Consider the following 21,022-nt stretch of genomic DNA (forward strand, 5'->3'; position numbering starts at 1 on the left):
TCTGTCTCCCAGTCTGGATGCAGTGGCGAGGTCTTGGCTCACTGAAATCTCAAACTCCTGGGGCTGAAGTGTTCCTTCTGCTGTCAAGTTTCTTCTGCCGCCAAGTACAGGCAAGGGCCGCTGCGCCCTGCATTGATTTTTTCTTTTTCTTTTTTTTGTTTAGATGGAGTCTCGCTCTGTTGCCCAGGCTGGAGTGCAGTGGTGTGATCTCGGCCCACTGCAACCTCTGCCTCCTAGGTTCAAGAGATTCTCCTGCCTCAGCCTCCCTGGCAACGCTCGCCACCACGAACGGTTAATTTCTGTGTTTTTAGTAAGGACGAGGTTTCACCATGTTGACCAGGATGGTCTCGATTTCTTGACCTCGTGATCCACCCTCCTTGGCCTCCCAAAGTGCTGGGATTACAGGCGTGAGCCACCGCGCCCAGCTTTTTTTAAGAGGCAGAGGTCTCGTTATCACGGTAGTCTGGAAATCAAAGTCCCAAGAGATTTCTCCCCTCCCCACCCACCTGCCTCAGTTTCCCAAAATGCTGAGCACGCGTAAACCACCGCGCCCGGCCCCAAAATGTTTTTTAAAGACCTAGAAAGGTGTTTGTGGGGAGGGTACAATGAAGGACGGTCGTTTAACGGTATAATGAAGCAATTGGATAGTATTCACTAGGCCTGATTCAATACCTGCATTTTACCCAATAGGAAACTAATGACCTCAGTGCTTGAACTCGGCCACAAATTTCTGATAGGTTTGGAGAACAGTGCTCAGTTCTTCCGTAGAAACGGTGGGTGGCTCTGAAAAGAGCCTTTTGTCTTATAAGTTTACACTTTTAAAGTCCAGTCCTTACTTGCCCTTAGCTTTGTGGTGGCTCTCAGTCTTCTTGGGGAGCAACACGGCCTGGATGTTAGGCAGAACACCGCCCTGAGCGATGGTAACTTTACCAAGCAGCTTGTTGAGCTCCTCGTCGTTGCGGATGGCCAGCTGCAGGTGGCGCGGGATGATGCGAGTCTTTTTGTTGTCGCGGGCTGCGTTGCCCGCCAGCTCCAGGATCTCTGCGGTCAGGTACTCCAGCACCGCCGCTAGGTAAACCGGAGCGCCGGCCCCGACCCGCTCAGCATAGTTGCCCTTGCGGAGCAGGCGGTGCACTCGCCCCACGGGAAACTGGAGCCCGGCTCTAGAGGAGCGGGTTTTGGCCTTGGCGCGAGCCTTGCCTCCCTGCTTGCCACGTCCAGACATGGTAAAACGACCTGTGACCTAAGTCAGAAAGTGACTGGAAGGAAACTAGAGGGACGCATTTTATAGCGGCTGCTGTGGGCGAAAAAGAAGCTGGGCCATTGGCTAAGCTTGCGGCTCTCTCTTAATGCAAATAAGGTTTCTGAATATACGTATTTTCATTGGACTATATTGATATCGACGTCATCTGAGTAACTTCCAATCAGACAGAAGAGTTTCTCAATCTCATCTGCATATAGACTTGTGAATAAATAGGGCATAACCTAGCTTGTCTTCATTCTTTTTTCTTGAGTGGTCTTTCACTCTCCTCCGCCATGCCTGACCCGGCTAAGTCCGCTCCAGCCCCCAAAAAGGGCTCTAAGAAAGCCGTAACCAAGGCCCAGAAAAAGGACGGCAAGAAGCGCAAGCGCAGCCGCAAAGAGAGCTACTCTATCTACGTGTACAAGGTGCTGAAACAGGTCCACCCCGACACCGGCATCTCATCGAAGGCCATGGGCATCATGAACTCCTTCGTCAATGACATCTTCGAGCGCATCGCGGGTGAAGCTTCCCGCCTGGCGCATTACAACAAGCGCTCGACCATCACCTCCAGGGAGATCCAGACGGCAGTGCGGCTGCTGCTGCCAGGGGAGCTGGCCAAGCACGCCGTGTCCGAGGGCACAAAGGCCGTCACCAAGTACACCAGCTCCAAGTGAGCTCGCCCGCAGCTGCCGACAATCCAAAGGCTCTTTTCAGAGCCACTCACGCTTCCAGAGAAAGAGCCGGTGCATTTTGCTTGTAGTCTTTTGAGTGGGCTACGGCCGGCCTCCGTTAGGAGGGAAGATGGCGGGAAAAAGTTGCGTGTGAGTATATACGCTCAGTCTGACAAATTTAGTTTAGGTCCTTAGGTGCCCTTGGGGAAAAAGCCTTGCAGTTGTGCTTTAAACTACAATCACAAGTTTGCTTTCGCTGACTCCTTCCTTTTTTTTTTTTTTTTTCTTTTTGAGACGGAGTCTTGCTCTGTTGCCCAGGATACAGTGCAGTGGCGCGATCTCGGCTCACTGCAAGCTCCGCCTCCCGTGTTCAACCAATTCTGCCTCGGCCTCCTGAGTAGCTGGGATTACAGGCGCCCGCCACGGTGCCAGGCTAATTTTTGCGTTTTTAGTAGAGACGGAATTTTACCATCTTGGCCAGACTAGTCTGCAACTCCTGATCAACCCGCCTCGACCTCCCAAAGTGTTGGGATAACCGGCGTGAGCCATAGCCCGCGCCCGGTCGGGTTAATCTTTAAATGCCTGTAACGTCCCCTTTCTCTGATTGGTCAACGCTCTATTTGAAAAGCCCGCCAAGGGCTGCAATTTGCCAGATAGTCTCATTCGGGTCGTGTTTTTCGAAGAGGTTCTCCGGGCATGGGAATGAATTTTCCGTTATCTGCAGGTGGGATTTTAAAGTCCATGATTAGGAATCCTGAGACAGAAGTTGGAGAATCCCTCATTTAAAGAGAAGCGGACCCCAGAAGAGATCACAGAAATAGGAGGTAAACCAAGAGCGTGGGAGTATAAGGGAGTGGAGACTTTCAAGGCATGATCCCCTCTTCTCAACAGTGCCTGAATTCTCAGCATTGCATCCTCTGCCACAGCGTTATCCTCTCTTAAATAAATAACTTCTACTGTAAATCTTTAAAAGCAAAATAGCAAGCCCCTCCACAATTCCACTCCAGGCTTTAAAATCACCCCGTAGCTTTTCCTTTATTTTCCTGCCGTCACTTCCTTTGCAGCTCTGGGTGGAAGGCTATCTCGGACGAATAGTGTCGTCTCTGTCACAGGTGACAAACAGCCCCGAATTATGCCAACTGGTTAGCGGGTCGTGCAAAATACATGTAGGATTTGCCGTTCACTACCCTAAAATGTTCTCTTCCCCAGTACCTTGTCATTAGTTTGGCGCCTCGGGCTTGGCGACAGAGCTTATCGACAAGCTAAGCTACTTGGAGAGCAGTCCCCTAATTTCATCATGTTCCTTAACTTGGCATCACATTTGTCGCCTCCCTTCATTCCTCGTCGCTCTCTTTTACGAGATTGCCCATCCCGCGTCCCTGAGAGAACATCTGAGGGATGATTAGCCTCCGAGTGGGTGAGAGAGCACGTGTGACTTTCTCTTGCCATCTTGTGGCAAAAAAAGCAAAAGCACAAGTTCAAGGCGTTGTGTTTTCTGGTCCCAGTTAAAATGCTTTCTTCTTAACTTTCTACTGAGTCAGTGGGCTAGGGTAGGGTTTCCATTTTTCACTCCTTTTAATTGCAGGATTCAAGCTTCTTCAAGAGTCGTTAGTGCGGAGGTTAAAAGGGAGCGGGAGGAGGGTGGGGGAGGTAAATAGAAAGAGCGAGGAGTGGGTAAGGGAGGAAGTCCTGTTGAGTTTTGTGATCTGGTCAGAGCTGTCCAAAAGAAATAAACAAATGAAATCAAAAGCCAAAATGCTTTGTACCCTAAAATAAATAATAATAGGATCACGCTTTCTAGTTCTATTAGATTAAGACCCCACACTTACAACTCAATTTAACCTTAATTTTCCGTTTAAAGGCCCTGACTTCAAATACCAACTACACTGAGGGTTGGGACTTCAACATTAAGTTTTTTTGTTTTGTTTTGTTTTGTTTTGTTTTTTGAGACAGCCTCACTCTGCCGCCCAGGCTGGAGTGCGGTAGCGCAATCTAGGCTCACTGCAACTTCCTCCTCCTGGGTTCAAGCGATTCTTCTGCCTCAGCCTCCTGAGTAGCTGAACTACAGGCAGGCACCTGCCACCGCGCCCAGCTAATTTTTGTGTTTTTAGTACAGATAGGGTTTCACCATGTTGTCCAGGCTGGTCTTGGACTCCCAAAGTGCTGGGATTACAGGCGGGAGTCACTGCACCTGGTCTAAGTTTGGGGGAACACAATGAAGTCCATAACAGCACTTAAGACCATTTTCCATGCTTTCATCCCAACTTTCTATTCCAAGTTCTCCTTTATAAAATATCTACATTTAGCTTAATTTTCAGATAAGGTGACAGTTATGATATTCCTTAAACCAGAAGTTAAAAGTCAGTTGCTCACAAAGGCCCAGCACATTAGAGCAAAAATATCTGGATATTAAAAATCATGCCTTATCTCTATAAAGAGAGGTGCTATTTGCTATTTTTCTTGAAACACACTAACTTCTGACACCATATTTCATTTTTCCAGTTTTGATAGAGATAATCGACCAAGATATATTTAACTGTTTTCTTAATTCTGCTGTAAGAACAACCATAGCACAAGCATATTGATAAATGCCAACTAATATGGAAACTAACAGGACCAGTGGGAACTTGAGAAGTGAAGACAAAACCTGTGCAATTTGGTTTCACTGATTTCTCCCTTCTAGCAATGCAAGCACACGGACAGTGTGACTTCTAATTTTTCAAGATTATGTGCAGCTTAATATGAAATATTATAAATTTTCAATATTGACAACTAATAAAACATTTATATCATGGTACAGACTATTAAAAAAACAAATCTGCTGACTTCATCAAGCCCTTCACCTCTAAAATAGAGATCTCGTGAAGCCCTTCATCCTTGAAGTTGAGATCTCTGGACATTAACAAAGATTCCTGTATCCATGACAAGCTTTTCACCAAGCTGCTCTTTCTGCCATCAGGGCCCACATCAAATGCCCCGGACTTCCCAACTTTCTAAATCCTCAGCTGAAAGTAATTCATTCCTCACTTGGCCCCTCTGGATAGCGCATCAGGCCTCACATACATCAGGCATTCAAGAGTTATTTTCTGCCAGTTAAGTAAACAGGCAAAGTGAACTAAAGAAAAAACAAAAAATTCAGTTCTCACAGCTATGAGGTAAAAGTGGTGAAAGACGTTCAGAGTTGTTCATCGTGGATTGAGTAGTTACCCGGGTAAATAAACCTGTTCTTTTCTATTTATGTTACATTTGTCTTATTTTTAAATTAATGTTATTCTTTGTGGGGGTGGGGACTTCCTAGCGAAAACCATAAGGCCTGCTAGACAAATTCTAAAAGAGCTGTAACACTATTTTTTATTATTAATATTATTCTTAATTGACAAATCATAATTGTATACATTTTTGAGAAAGAGTATGATGTTTTGATATATTGTTGGGGCTCAGAAAACCATAACCCAAAATGAAGGCCTCAGCAGCAGCCTCAGAAGCAGAAGCTTTTCCCTGACCTCCTGCCCTTCTGTCTCTGAACTGTCATTCTCCCTCAAGCTTAGCCACAGAAACTAAAATCTCTCTTCCCCAAGGCAGGTCATAAAAACCAGAACCCCTTTTCCCCAAAGCCAGCTGTAAAACCTACAAATATTATTGTAGCTCCCCTCACCCACCCCATTCCACAAGGCTTTTTGTATGAAAACTGGCCATTTATGGTCAGAAATTATCTGCCCTCCTTTGTTTGACTATAGGTCATAAGATCCCTATTCCAGAGAGGGACCTGCCCCATACCGAGAAGGAAGGAATGCTGCTCAGAGAGGCCAAGAAGAATCTGGACAGACAGGCCTTTCTGGGTTTCCCTACTGTGTTTATTTTCATTAGATCCTACCCTTCATGTCCAATCATTTCTACAAGGCTGTCCATACTTTATAGAACCTTAAAAACAATGGACAATTTCCCCTGTATCTTTAGGCCTTCATTTTGAAGGGCTCCCATGTGATGTACAACTATGATCAATTTTTTTTTCTCCTATTAATCTGCCTTTTAGTCAGTGATTTTTCAGCAAACCTTCAGAGGGTGAAGGGGAAGCTTTCCTTTACTCTGTAATGTAATTCAAGGAGTGTTTCTTTCTTTTTCTTTTTTTGCCTTCACTCTGTTGCTGAGCCTGGAATGCAGTGGCACCATCCCGGCTCACTGCGATCTCCATCCTGGCTCACTGCTGTCTCCACCTCGCAAGCTTAAGCCTCATGTCTCACTCAGCCTCCCAAGTAGCTGGAACCACAGGTATACACCACCACGCCCAGCTAATTTTTGTACTTTTCGTAGAAGGGGTTTTACCCTGTTGGCGAGGCTGGTCTGGAACTCCTGGACTCAAGTGATCCGCCCACCTTGGCATCCCAGAATGCTGGGATTTTCATGTGTGGGCCACCGTGCCTGGCCCCTTGCCTCTATAGTGTATACTGAAGGAGTTCAGTAAATATCATCCCAAATATTTGCCGCATTGTAAATATGCCGCATTGTCATGCTGATTAATTCATGCTAAAGTCATTTGGGAAATAGCAAATGCACAGAGGGGCTTTTTCTGAATATCTTTTATTTGATTAAATGCAGATTCTCCAGGAGAAGGAAGTTAATTAATCATGAAAATCCTTCCTAGGCATTTTTATCTATCTTGGGAAGATTAACAGCAACAGAAGTGGAACGGAGAAGAGACTAGAAATTGGCTCCTCGTCCAGATAGGCCACTATCTACTCTGAAAGCCCATTCCTGTTTTCATTATCGTACTCTTCCTAGGTCGCTCCAACTCCCCTTTCTCCTTACTCCTCTATTTAAATAGAGAAAGAATTTAAGTTGTAGAGAGTTGATAAAATGCTGAATGGTTCCGAGTGATGAATGTGGAAAGGAGGTGGGGAGAGAGGAAAGCTAGTCTTAATACCCTTTTCCTCCAAACCTGAGCAGTTCTTGGCCAGAGAAATAGTCTCCCACACAAGGAGTTTCGTGGCATCTCTAAGAAATTCTGAGATTAGAAAATCTCTGTAGTTGGCATCCAAAAGAATAAAATGGGCAACTGAGGACTAATAATTTGAGGAATTAGAAAGTTTAAGTTCTATCCACCACTCGCCCTGGCTGCCATCACCTCATTTTATGTCATTTACTGGATTGTCTGTTCTTCCTGGTCTCTTTTTCCTCAACTAAAAGTGATTTCTAAAGTCTCTTCCAGAATAAATAGTTGGCTTGTGAAAATAGATCTCCTCCATATGGATCACATGAAGCTATCACTAACAAATGTCACATACCATAAGACTTGTTTCAATCATGGAAAAAGTAGTTCTACACTGCCAACCTAAATAACAGAGGGAGGCTCTCTAAAATAAAGTATATCTTGGGGGACTAGAGCATTGTAATGGGAATATGCATGCCAGAGTAAATAAGGTGAGTATATAGGAAGGTAAAAAAAAGACAAGGTTAAAAAATCAATTATTTACATAATTGTTTAGAAAGAATTATCCTTGACCATAAAGACTGAGGACTAAACTCTGATTTTTATCTTGCCCAAATTCCCAAATAAGGGGTCTGGGGAGTCATGCCCTACAAATCATAAATTCTCATCAGATGGGTTTTATTTAACCCTATATATCATGAGTTACTTTCCAACCTGACTCTGGCATAAAACATTATGAGACAAGGAAGAAAATCAAAATATTTTACACCAAAAACCATGTTTCTTTGCCATATTTTGAAATGACCCTGCAAAGTTGTTTTTTTGTGTGGGGGAAAATCTGCATCTGTAAAGAATCTCTGTTCCAGACCCTCCCAATCCTAAAGAGATTAACTAAGATCTGAATAGGAAACATTTGTTGTCATCTATTTTCTCTAAGGGCAGCCACTGTAAGACTTCAAAAGAACTTGGTCTCCACAATCTTTTTCTTAACCTGAACACTCCCTTTCTGTTAATCCCAGGTCTTCAGACAAATTCAACCAATTGTCAACCAGAAAATGTTTAAATTCACCTGTAGTGAGGAAGCACCCCATCCCCACCCCCCACCCCAACACTCCTGCCCCGCCTGGGCATCCTGCCTTTCTGGACCAAACCAATGTATTTCTTAAATGTATTTGATTGATGTCTCCTGCCTCCCTAAAATGTATAAAAGCAAGCTGCGCCCTGACCACTTTGGTCTCATGTTCTTAGGACCTCCTGAGGGGTGTGTCACAGGACACAATCATATTTGGCTCAGAATACATATCTTCAAATATTTTACAGGGTTTGACTCTTTTCATTGACAAGATCAATAACGAAGGTAACACCAGTTCAAGGTTAGACAGACAGTTACTGGATGGATGTCCTTATAAAAATATTTTTGTGTAAATCTGCAAGGGCCTTTATACAAGGTTGTGGTTTTTATAATGTTTTGTGATAGTTTTTATGATCAGATATACAAATATAAAAACTCACTCCTCATGGCCTTCCTGGGCTCTATTTGTCAGAGTTTTCTTAACATTAGTGATTACATTTTGATTCTGACAACTTTCACAATACACTGACAGTGTGCTCTGAGGTCCCAAAGTGTCTGTCTTTACAAAACGACTATCTTTATATAGCTGCTCTCTTTTCAATTTCATGCTTGCTAATAGGAAACTATATACAGAAAGAAGAATGGCAGCCTTGTACAAGATTAGGAGGTAAATTGAATTCACTACTTTGGAAGGAGGCTCTGTCTACAGTCACGATATCCAAGAATAAACTGAAAATTCATTATTAAATAGGATCCAGGAGAAAATAAAAAGTACAGTTCCGTTTTTCTTGTTTTTTTTTTTTTTTTTTTTTTTTTTTTTTTTTAAGATAAATCACATGTGTCCCTGCTTATCTGTGTGATTAGAAAGTTTCTTACTGAGAACAGTGTTGAGTTTGAGACCAGCCTGGGCAACATGGTGAAACCCTGTCTTTACTAAAAATACAAAAAATTAGCTGGGAGTGGTGGTGCACACCTGTAATCCTATCTACTTAGGAGGCTGAGGCAGGAGAATTGCTTGAACCCGGGAAGTGGAGGTTGCAGTGAGCTGAGATGGTGCCATGGCACTCCAGCCTGGGCGACAGAGTAAGACCGTTTCAGAAAAAAATTGTATTGCCATGGGGCTATATATAAGCAGGAGTGAAAACGAAACGTGACAGATGAACATCAAAGTCATAATAGACTTGCCCTGAGAAAGTTGTTAACAGGTCTGGGGATGGAATTGAAGAATACTTACATTTCATGAGTGTTTTCCTCTTTTCTCTAAATATAAAAGAAACTTGTAGTGAATATGTCATGATGTTAATAATAGATCAAATCCGTGTGGTCACTTTTAACTCTTCTATAATTTTTTAAAAGGTAAAATAAGGTGATGAGTAATGAGAAATGCTGATGTTTCGGTTTAGTGAATTGAAAATTGTGGCTATTAACTAATATTTACCAACTCACCAGTATCTAAGATGTACCAGGCCTTGTTCTAGGTATGATGGCAACTACAGTGCCAAAACACAAAAATCTATCCTTTTAAATTTACTTCCCATGAGAGAGAAAATACTAAATGAATAAAGACACAATATACTGCATAGTAATAAGTGCTAAGGAAGAAAACAGACTAGGAGCAAGACATTTTTTGGAAGAGTTGTTATTGAAAATAACTTCATGGTCTGGCGAGAGGGTTCACGCGTGTAATCCCAATACTTTGGGAGGCCGAGGCAGGAGAATCATTTGAGCCCAGGAGTTCGAGACCAGACTGGGTAAAAAAAGTGAGACACCTTCCTCCCACCTCCCATCTCTACAATTAAAAAAAAAAAACATACAGCTGGGCTAGGCGGGGAGCACTTGTACTTCTAGCTACTCAGTAGGCTGCTTAAGCCCACGAGTTCGAAGTTGCAGTGAGCTATGATCGCGCCACTTGGACTCCAGCCTGAGTGACAGAGTGAGGCCCTGTCTCAAATAAAATATAAAATAAAATATAAAATAATAAAAATAAAATAAATACTTCCAATTCTCTTTAACTGAATCTCTAAAATTTAACTACCTATAAACTGGAAACTCTAAACTTAAATTATAGTTTACAAAATGATAGTATGTAGAGGTGGAGGTATTTCAGCTCATGGACTTAGTATCAATTCCCGCTCTGTAAGATGGGATACCTCTGATTTCTTAACTGAAAGCTGCTTTCTCATTTTCTCCTCTAAGGAATGTGAATACTTCCATTTGCTGTCATTTTCCCTTTGATTGACCTAGCAAGGGAAGGAAAGGTGGTGACAGTATATCCCAAGTAACATTTTGGGGGTGGGGGGGAAAAAGGGGGCTAGCAGAGGATGGTTTCGATCCATCGACCTCTGGGTTATGGGCCCAGCACGCTTCCGCTGCGCCACTCTGCTACACGCAGAAATCTGCTCTGCCGGGAAATTCTTTGTGATGTTTACCTCAAAAGTTGGGGATTTTGGTTTTTTGGTACAGTTAAATAAATCTGATTTCCACCCCCCACCAAGGGCCACTAGTTCTATTTATGCTGCAAACATGAGGATGAGTTCAGCGTGTAGTGGTATCAAACATTCTGAAAGCAAAAAAAGGAAAACCTCGATGTTTCTGTAAGAAAATAGCCTGTCTCTACCCTGCCTGCTTTATCATGTAGTCAGGACGTAAGACTAAGGCAAAAAACCGTATAGGGAAAATATCCAACTTCTGAAATGTAATACGTAGTTTTCAAGAAGCATAAAACGTCACCGCTGCATTGGCCGGGAATCGAACCCGGGCCTCCCGCGTGGCAGGCGAGAATTCTACCACTGAACCACCAATGCTTGCTGTACAGGTAACCCTTGCCGTCTCTAGGAATGCTTTGCCATTTTTCAGGAATCCAACTGATACCATCAACTTTGTTTTCAAAAAGATATTTAGGTAGCTTTCCGTTCTTATTGAATAGAGCCTCATAACAGAGCCTTCTTGCCTTCTTCCCTTCTTTTCAGGAAGAAAAAATCCCTTTCACTGCAACTTCAAAGCGTCTCTGGCAACACTGGAGGCTGGCCCGTGTGTGGGCTGCCCGGCTCCGGCACGGTCTCAGCGGCGCAGTTGGACTGCTCCGACTGGGCCTGCACCTTCACCACGCGGGTGCGGGCTCCTGAGCTGACTCTGTCCGCCGCTGCAGGGCCCTGGGTATCCACTTGCCGAGTGGTCTCAAGCTCCGGACTCTTTAAGTTTCAGGAAGCGCTATGGAAGATGCCAAATTCCTTAGTTTGGGAGGCAGAAGACATTTTATGACCGTGGGGAGGCTCAAAGTCCAGATGGGTTCAGGAGGGAACGGGAGAGGTAGAATAAGGTTACATGAGCACGAAGAATAAAGAAAATGAAGTGGAGGACCGCGGAGGAAGAGAACCCGAGCAGAGGATAAAGGAGGTAGGGCGGCCAAAAGAGGAGGGAGGAGGGGAGGAGCCAGAGAGAAGGGGAGGCAAACAGGAACCTAGTGTTGCTCTCCACTGGTCTCCCCAAAGAAAAGGGAGGCAGTGGGGGATTTAAGAGTTTTGTGGGTTTACCTTATGCTTCAGTTGCCATGGTTATGGGGTGGCACTGGAAACTTCTTCCTGGCAAACTGAGCGCAAAGGTCTCATTGAAGAATAATTTCCACAACGGGTGCAGTGATGACTCTAATACAAATATAAAAATGAACCCGGGTAAAAAAAATTTGTGTAACTCAATGAGGTAATTGGTGAGGTGTTGATACCTGTTCAAAGGAGAATCCAAAGAGTGCTCGCAGCACATATAGGAGAATCCAAAGAACCGATGCTATTTATAGATCAGGAATATTAAAATAGGTGTGTAAATGAGGCCAAAACTGTTTTGGTGAGATGTTCCCCAAACGTGTTTAAAGAAGATGGCCATCCATTTTGTCCCTGCCGCAGTATATAATTAATTTGCATGTCCATAGATACGAAGAATTTTGTATTGCCATCATTATCTACAATTTGCAGAGTTGTAAAATAGTTCCCGTACAATCGGAATCAGATGACACAGAAAGATGTGTTATAGTTTTCCTTTGAAGCACAAATTTTTCCAGCAATCTTTTCCTTTTTAAGGTAGATTGCTGCTCAACCTTACCTGAGCATGAATGTAAGGGCCAAACTCAGAAGTTAAACTTGCTTTTGAAAGCTTATCAATGCCAAAAGCACTGGTCTGATATTCCTGATCATATTCTGGGGAAAGTCTTGGGTGGGGATTCTTTTCCTTTCTTTTCTTTTATTTATTTCTTTCTTTTTTTGTTTTGTTTGTTTTGGTATCTTTCTGTCGCCTAGGCTGCAGTACAGGGCTGGTGATTCTTAAGACCTCGGTTCACAGAATGTGAATGTTTGTGTCTCTCCAAAATTCATATGTTGAAGCCCCAGTTCCCCATGTGACATATTTGAAGGTAGCTGGGAGGTAATTAGGTCATGAGGGTTAAGTCCTCATGAATGGAATTAGTGCCCTTATAAGAAGATACAGGAAAGACGTTACCTCTTTCTGCCATGTGAGGACACATCATGGAGGTAACTGTCTGCAAACCAGGAAAAATACCCTCTTCAGAACCAGGCTATGCTGGCAGCTTGATCTTTCCAGCCTTAGAACTGTGAGAAATACATGTCTGTTTAAGCTACCCAGTCTATGGTGGCAGTTTTTGTTGTTGTTGTTTGTTGTTTGTTTGTTTTGAGATGGAGTCTCGCTCTGTCACCCAGGCTGGAGTGCAGTGGCGTGATCTCGGCCCACTGCAACCTCCGCCTCCCGGGTTCAAGCGATTCTCCTGCCTCAGCCTTCTGAATAGCTGGGATTACAGGCGCCCGCCACCATGCCCGGCTAATTTTTGTATTTTTGGTAGAGATGGGGTTTCACCATATTGGTCAGGCTGGTCTCGAACTCCCGACCTCGTTATACACCCACCTTGGCCTCCCAAAGTGCTAGGATTACAGGCGTGAGCCACTGCGCCCAGCCTATGTTGTTTTTTATAGCAGCCCAAGCTAAGACAGTGATGAAAGATCTGGACTCACTCTCTAGAAGCCTGTGCATGCACACACATATCTGCATTCGATTTCAGATATGGAACCTAGTTTAAATGAGGTAGGTTAGATACGGTGATCATAGCTTCTCTTAAAGGAGAACAAACTTGCTAAATAAATGGAGAGGACAAATTGCCTGACAGTGCACAAACCAGCCGCATCCTGGACTTATGGTTGGTGTCATGCGCGTTGGTGTGAAGAGACCACCAAACAGGCTTTGTGTGCACAATAAAGCTTTTTAATCACCTGGGTGCAGGTGGGCTGAGTCCGAAAAGAGAGTCAGCGAAGGGAGATAAGGGTGGGGCCGTTTTGTAGGATTTGGGTAGGTAAAGGAAAATTACAGTCAAAAGGGGAGTTGTTCTCTGGTAGGCAGGAGTAGGGGGTCACAAGGTGCTCAATGGGGGAGCTTTTTGAGCCAGGATGAGCCAGGAAAAGGACTTTCACAAGGTAATGTCATCACTTAAGGCAAGGACCGGCCATTTTTCACTTCTTTTGTGGTGGAATGTCATCAGTCAAGGCGGGGCAGGGCATTTTCATCTCTTTTGTGATTCTTCAGTTACTTCAGGCCATCTGGGCCTATACGTGCAAGTCACAGGGGATGCGATGGCTTGGCTTGGGCTCAGAGGCCTGACAGTTGGAACATTCTGCAGCAAAGAATTAGAAGAGCAAAAAGGGGGAAAAGAATCCTCCAATAGGCGCAAGCACAGAAACCCGTGATTGGTGTCCTTAAATTGACCTATACTCATTATAGCAGTAAAAAACACACCCCAGGGGGATATTTAACATGCTAATGAGACATGCGATGTATGTGCTACCATGCAAAACCACAGTGCACCAAGAGACCACCCAGAACATGTTTTATAGCAATGTCCTCCCACCTGCTCATGAATAATCATGTAAGACTCCCGTGAGGCGAGTTTGTCCAGTATCAGCCAGTACTGTCTCTTGAGCAGCCCTCTCTGATCAGCTTTATCAGAGTGTACTTTCGCTTTGCAATAAACTCTTGCTTATTTAGGACTCACTTTCAAATTATTTTGTGCAATGAAGTCAAGAACCTGAACTGGCCCACCAGCAACATTAGAAACCGTACTCCAGTAGTTCTAGGGCCTCTGCTCTCCCTCTTTTAACCAGGAAGGTGGTTTTCGGCCGGGCGCGGTGGCTCACGTCTGTAATCCCTGCACTTTGGAAGGCCGAGGCGGGCAGATCACCAGAGGTCAGGAGTTCGAAACCAACCTGACCAACATGGAGAAACTCCGTCTCTACTAAAAATACAAAATTAGCCGGGCATAGTGGTGCATGCCTGTAATCCCAGCTGCTCGGGAAGCTGAGGCAGGGGAATTGCTGGAACCCGGGAGGCAGAGATTGCAGTGAGCCGAGAGCACGCCATTGCACTCCAGCTTGGGCAACAAGAGCAAAACTCCGTCTCAAAAAAAAAAAAAAAAGTAGTTTTCATCAGTACCATCCCTCTCATGCTGCTCATTCATTCATTCTCACACCTACTCTTCAGCCTCGCCTTTGTGAAGGCCCCCTCCTTGGGGAAGCAGCTTAGATGGGAAGGGGACGGGGAGCAGATAATGTGTAAGTAGGTACACACCAAGCTGTATTCCTGAAAATCACCCACGAGGCCCTACTTCCCTGCCTTCTGCCACACATGCCTCCTCTCCTCCCACGCCAGGCCTTGTTCACTGTGCTTCAGCCAATGAAGAGCCAGGTAATTCTTTAGCGCCTTCCAACCACAGTGTATTAGCCTGTTCTCATGATGCTATAAAGAACTGTCCAAGGCTGGGTACTTTATAAAGGAAAGAGGTTTAACTGAGGACTGGGGAGGCCTCGGGAAACTCTCAATCATGGCAGAAAGGGAAGCAAACACGTCTCTCTTCAAATGGTGACAGGAGAGAGAAACAAGAGCCCAGCAAAGAGGGAAGCCCCTTATAAAACCCATCAGATCTCATGAGAACTTACTATCACAAAAATAGCATGGGGAAAACTGCCCCCATGATCCAATTACCTCCCTCTGGGTCCCTCCCATGACACATGGGAATTATGGGAACTACAATTTAAGATGAGATCTGGGTGGGGACACAGCCAAACCATATCACACAGACTCAGTACAGGCTTTGCAGTTTGTCTTCCCTATGCCCATAAACCTCTTCCCCAAGAAATTCCTGCAGGTCTTTCACCTTCTTCAATTTTACTCCTCCTTTAAGTGTCCATTTGTCATCACTGAGGGCTTGCCTGATCACTATTTGACGCAGCAACATCTGCCTTCAAACAGAGAAATGTACACACCCTACCCCTCTTTCTTGCTTTGCATTTTTCTTCATAGCAGTTAGTTCCTTCTGACCTAGCATAAATTTCACTTTATTTCCTGTCCACCAGATTAGATGTCCCCAAAAGAAATGGATTTTTGTCAGTTTTGTTTACTGCTGTGTCTGCAATTTCTGAAAATATGCAGGCACGGAGTAGATGCTCAGTAAGTACTTATCAGTAAAGTAGTATCTTTTCCTCACCCATCTCAAGGTTCATGGCTGAGGCCCCTATAACAAAAGACAAATTAACAACAGAAACTTATTTATTCTAGGTTTTATGTGACACAGAAGCCTTCAGAGACAAATTTCAAAGATACCTGTGTATTTCTATGCTAAGTTTGATGAAGAAGTGGATAGCTGGGGAGAAATATCATTGTAGGACAGAAGGGGTATGATCTAATGGTAATAAACTGGGGGGATCTTAGCAGACCTGTTTAGATTCTTCTGTATTCCTATGTCTTCAGAGATAAGGACATTTCTTTTTTTCTTTTCTTTGTTTTTTTTTTTTTTGAGATGGAGTCTTGTTCTGTTGCCCAGGCTGGAGTGCAGTGGCACCATCTCGGCTCACTGCAAGCTTTGCCTCCCAGGTTCACGGCATTCTCCTGCCTCAGCCTCCTGACCAGCTGGCATTACAGGCACCCACCACCACACCCGGCTAATTTTTTGTATTTTTAGTAGAGACGGGGTTTCACCGTGTTAGCCAGGATGGTCTTGATCTCCTGATCTCGTGATCCGCCTGCCTCGGCCTCCCAAAGTGCTGGGATTACAGGCGTGAGCCACTGCGCCTGGCCAAGATAAGGCGCAGTGGCCAAGATAAGGCTTTCCTCCAGGTTTAGGGAGGGTACCTTTGGAATGAAAGTGAGAGTTAATACTTCACTAATTCACTTTATGACCTACTTTAAAGGAAGGTTAAAGAGTGACCTTCCTGCTTCTGATGTTTTCTCAAATGCCAAGGTGCCATATTTTGGGGTAGCATGTCTTGAATCCCATCAAATGAATGAGTAAATTTGTACCCCTTAGCATGGTGTTGTTCACCTCGTAGACACTTGAAGGATGCAATGTTGGTTGGTTACTCAGCATTCAATTTGACAACAGCTCAATTTTCAAATAGTTTAAACCAGTGGTTCTCAAACTTTGGCATGCATCAGAATCACCTGGAGGGCTTATTACACAAAGATATTTGGGCCACAAACTCTAGGGTTTCTAAAGCAGTGTGTCAGAATAGAATGCAAGAATTTGCATTTGTAACAAGTTCTCAGGTGATGCCATCAAGGCATTCCATACCTTGCTGGCTGTAATACTAGCTGCGTCAAATCAGTATAGGTCTATAGCAATCTCACCTCCTGCCTCCTCAGAAGAAAGAATTAGACTGAGGGTCATAAGGCGGAGGGAGAGATAGAGGTAAGGTTTCGAGCAGGAGTGAAAATTTTATTATTATTATTGTTATTATTATTTTGAACTAGAGTCTCACTCTATTGCCCAGGCTGGAGTGCAGTGGGCACAATCTTGGCTCACTGCAATCTCTGCCTCCTGGGTTCAAGCAATTCTCCTGCCTCAGCCTACCAAGTAGCTGGGACTACAGGCACACACCACCACGCCCAGCTGATTTTTATATTTTTAGTAGAGATGGGGTTTCGCCATATTGGTTAAGCTGGTCTCGAACTCCTGACCTCAGGTGGTCCACCTGCCTTGTCCTTCCAAAGTGCTTGCATTACAGGCATGAGCCACTGCGCCCTGGGAGAGAAAGTTTATTAAAACGTTTTAGAGAGGAATTAAAGGAAGTAAAGTACACTTGGAAGACGGCCAAGTGGGTGACTTGAGAGACTCAAGTGCGCTGTTTGATGTTTGACTTGGGACTTTATATGTTAGCATGCTTCCATTGGCATGTTTCCAGGGAGTTGCATTCCTTTTCCCCTGATTCTTCCCTTGGGGTGGACTGTGCTCATGCACAGTGGCCCTGCCAGCACTTGGAGGGGCTGCATGCACAATGTGTTACTGAAGTTGTGCACATGCTTACTTGAGGCTTTCTTCTTCTTCTTCTTCTCCTTTTTTTTTTTTTTTTTTTTTTTTTTGAGATGGAGTTTCGCTCTTGTCACCCAGGCTGCAGTGCAGTTACATGATCTTGACTCACTGCAACCTCCACCTCCCTGGTTCAAGCAATTCTTCTGCCTCAGCCTCCCAAGTAGCTGGGACTACAGGCATGTGCCACCATGCTTGGCTAATTTTTGTATTATTAGTACAGACGGGGTTTCACCATACTGGCCAGGCTGGTCTCGAACTCCTGACCTTGTGATCTGCCCTCCTCGGCCTCCCAAAGTGCTGGGATTACAGGCATGAGTGACTCTCATTTTTATCAACTTTTGTCTCTTGTTTTTAGAATTTTCTTCATGCTTAACAATCCTGATATTCTCATTTTTTTGCTCAAGTTTTCCTGTGAAAAACCAAGTTAACCTATAGTGTTTCTCTAGTGAAAAGGACATTTCTCTGTTAGATTGGCTGGACAACCTTGACTAGATAATTGTCATGTTTCAATTTCTGCCTGTGTACAATGGAAATAAGAACATCTGTTCAAAGAGATAAGAAATGTGATTTCTTTGAAAAGAATAAGTTGTTTCTTAAATAGAAGATGTAATTCAATTACACTTTTAACACATATGAAAAGAGTGGTTTAGTGGCAAACAACTGGAATTTGGAGGTACTGGCCAGAATTCAAATTTTGGAACTCCCTGTTACAAAGTATGTGTCAATCTGAGCCACAGTTTTTTTTTTTGTTTGTTTTGTTTTGTTTTGTTTTGTTTTGTTTTGTTTTGTTTTTGAGACGGAGTCTTGCTCTGTAGCCCGGGCTGGAGTGCAGTGGCCGGATCTCAGCTCACTGCAAGCTCCGCCTCCCGGGTTTACGCCATTCTCCTGCCTCAGCCTCCGGAGTAGCTGGGACTACAGGCGCCCGCCACCTCGCCCGGCTAGTTTTTTGTATTTTTAGTAGAGACGGGGTTTCACGGTGTTAGCCAGGATGGTCTCGATCTCCTGACCTCGTGATCCGCCGGTCTCGGCCTCCCAAAGTGCTGGGATTACAGGCTTGAGCCACCGCGCCCGGCCGAGCCACAGTTTTTCCCTGCTACTGAGGGACAATAATATTTGAAACATTATTGTAGCAGATACTCAGTGAGAACTTACTATGTTCCCAGAATTATGCTGAACCATTAAATTTCTGAACTCTTACAGTATTCCCTATAATCCAGTAATAGTTACTATACCTATTCTGCAAATACAAACGCTGTTGCATTCTTGAGCTTACCAGAAAGTATTGTGAACCCCCAAAATTTGAGACAGGTCTCAGTTAATTTAGACAGTTTATTTTGCCAAGATTGAGGACACACACCCATGACACAGCCTCAGGAAGTCCTGACGACATGTACCGAAGGTGGTTGGGGCACAACTTGGTTTTATACATTTTAGGGAGACATGAGACATCAATCAATATATGTAAGAAGAACAGTGGTTCGTCCAGGTAGGCGGGGACAACTCAAAGCAGGGAAGGGCTTGCAGGTCACAGGTAGGTGAGAGATAAACTGTTGCATTCTTTTGAGTTTCTGATAAGCCTTGCCAAAGAAGGCAATCAGAATATGCATCTGTCTCAGCGAGCAGAAGGATGACTTTAAATAAAATGGGGGGGAAGGTTTGCCCTGAGTAGTTCCCAGCTTGACTTTTCCCTTTAGTTTAGTAATTTTGATTTTTCTTTCACAGTATCAACAAAGTTTTCAGGATACAACTCAGACTTATAGTCCTTCCATAAATGGTCCTAAAATCATTTGTTGACTGAAACATGGAGGATTCCAGTTAGCCAGCTAGGCTATCAGGAGTAACAGTGAACTTCACACATTGCAATTCACAACTGCAATAGCAACTATGTTGTGACTGTCACCTGGCCAACATGATTGTAAAAGTCATAGATTATAGATGAACAGCAATTTTTAAGAGAAGTTAAATGTGAGAAAATATACATCTTAGAATTTATGAAATTTGGAATATAAACTGTGGGGCATAGAAGCAAACATCTATAACTGAACTAAAATTCTCTCAGGCTTGCAACAAAACGTGTTGTCAGGGAACATATGTTGCTATGATTTGAATCCTTTTAACTATACTGATAGATGTTTTATACTCTAGAACATGGTCTATCATGGGAAATGTGTGTGCGCTTGAGAAGAACGCATATTCTGCTGATGCTATGTAGAGCCTTCTATAAATGTCAAATAGATCACTTAGGTTGATAATGTTCAAGTCTTCTATATGCCTACTGATTTTCTGTCTATTTGTTCTATCTATTATTGATGAAGGGGTGCTGAAATCACCTATAATCATGGCATACCTACCTCTTTCATCTCTACCAGATTTCTCTGTATGTATTTTGAAGTTTAGTTATCATGTGTATAAATGTTTAAGATTCACATGTCCTTTTGATGGATTGGTTTATTATTATTAAATGATTATATTCTTGGCAATATTCTTTACTCTGAAATCTACTTTTTCTTATAATAACATAGCCAATTCTTTTGATTAATGTTACTATAGCTACCTTTTCCAATCTTTTACTATTTACTTGTGTGTGTCATTATAGATACATATATATACACATACACAAACACACACACACATATATTTTTATTTTATTTTATTTTATATATTTTTTGGAACAGTCTCCCTCTGTCACCCAGGCTGGAGTGCAGTGGCACATTTCATGGCTCACTGCAACCTCCGCCTCCCAGGTTCAAGCGATTCTAGTGCCTTAGCCTCCCAAGTAGCTGGGATTACAGATGTGCTGCTACTGTGTCCTGCTAATTTTCATATTTTTAGTAGAGACGGAGTTTCCCCATGTTGGCCAGGCTGGCCTCAAACTCCTGACCTCAAGTGATCACCTTGGGGTCCCAAAGTGCTGGGATTACAGGTGTGAGACACCATGCCCGGCTAGTGTCCTTATATTTAAAGTACCTTTCGTACAGACAGCATATAGTGAGCCTTGCTTTTTTATCAGTCTGATGATCTGTGTCTTTTTATTGGAGCATATGTGGGACACATTTTGGTACTGGAAATGGTGTTTAAAAAAAAAACCTGTGACATATTTATGGGACTATTATTGTTATTCTTAATGTAAATAACTTAGAAAAGTAAAATATGATAAATATGACAATGTATTTTGTGTCTATATTTAAATTATACACAGAGAGACAGACTGTATTATCTTCCTAATAATTCCACTATCCATATGGTGCTAATACTCATGCACCTTTTAAAAACTATATTGATTTCTTATATCTGCACAAAAGATTTTATTTTTTCACCAATTTTTGCCCTGTGGTCAATTCAGTGTATGTACTGAAAAATGATATAATCTATGTGTTTGTTGTTTTAAACAGGAAAATGTATACAGTTTACAAATTCTCATAAGATAGTAATGATACTACGAGTAGGAATACAGTTGGATTCTTGCTCATTTCCTTAAGAATCTAAAATTTAAAAATCTGACCCTTCAAAAGTAAATTTTATGCTCTTTTCTTTGGAAGATGATGGACTATATAGCCCTAAATGATACAGATGATGCAGTACCATGAATGATGGCCCTTCCCAAAAGATATGTCTAGGTGATAATCACTGGAATCTGCAAATGTTACCTTATATGGAGAAAGATGTGATTAAGAATCTTGGGAGGAGGCATTTATTCTAGATTATCTGAGTGAATTCTAAATGCCATCATGAATTCCTGTAAGAGACAGGCAAA

General features: G+C 43.3%; 2 protein-coding genes and 3 non-coding genes across 5 annotated transcripts; 1 reads left to right on the forward strand and 4 right to left on the reverse strand.

The window, feature by feature from the left end:
* Nucleotides 1–653: 653 nt before the first annotated feature.
* Nucleotides 654–1,272, reverse strand: LOC126953522 (histone H2A type 1). Its single transcript, XM_050788954.1, has one exon. It carries the CDS (start codon nt 1,223–1,225, stop codon nt 833–835), a length of 393 nt encoding a protein of 130 aa, XP_050644911.1. The 5' UTR covers nt 1,226–1,272; the 3' UTR covers nt 654–832.
* A 216-nt stretch (nt 1,273–1,488) lies between these two features.
* LOC126953532 (histone H2B type 1-O) lies at nt 1,489–2,049 on the forward strand. Its single transcript, XM_050788965.1, has one exon. It carries the CDS (start codon nt 1,537–1,539, stop codon nt 1,915–1,917), a length of 381 nt encoding a protein of 126 aa, XP_050644922.1. The 5' UTR covers nt 1,489–1,536; the 3' UTR covers nt 1,918–2,049.
* Nucleotides 2,050–5,198: 3,149 nt separating this feature from the next.
* On the reverse strand, nt 5,199–5,261 carry LOC126954038 (U7 small nuclear RNA). Its single transcript, XR_007725491.1, has one exon. It is a non-coding gene; the product is annotated as a U7 small nuclear RNA (small nuclear RNA).
* A 4,964-nt stretch (nt 5,262–10,225) lies between these two features.
* Nucleotides 10,226–10,297, reverse strand: TRNAM-CAU (transfer RNA methionine (anticodon CAU)). The gene has a single exon. It is a non-coding gene; the product is annotated as a tRNA-Met (tRNA).
* Nucleotides 10,298–10,646: 349 nt separating this feature from the next.
* Nucleotides 10,647–10,717, reverse strand: TRNAG-GCC (transfer RNA glycine (anticodon GCC)). Its single transcript has one exon. It is a non-coding gene; the product is annotated as a tRNA-Gly (tRNA).
* Nucleotides 10,718–21,022: the final 10,305 nt, after the last annotated feature.

Source organism: Macaca thibetana, chromosome 4 (assembly GCF_024542745.1).
Source record: "Macaca thibetana thibetana isolate TM-01 chromosome 4, ASM2454274v1, whole genome shotgun sequence".
NCBI lineage: Eukaryota > Metazoa > Chordata > Mammalia > Primates > Cercopithecidae > Macaca > Macaca thibetana.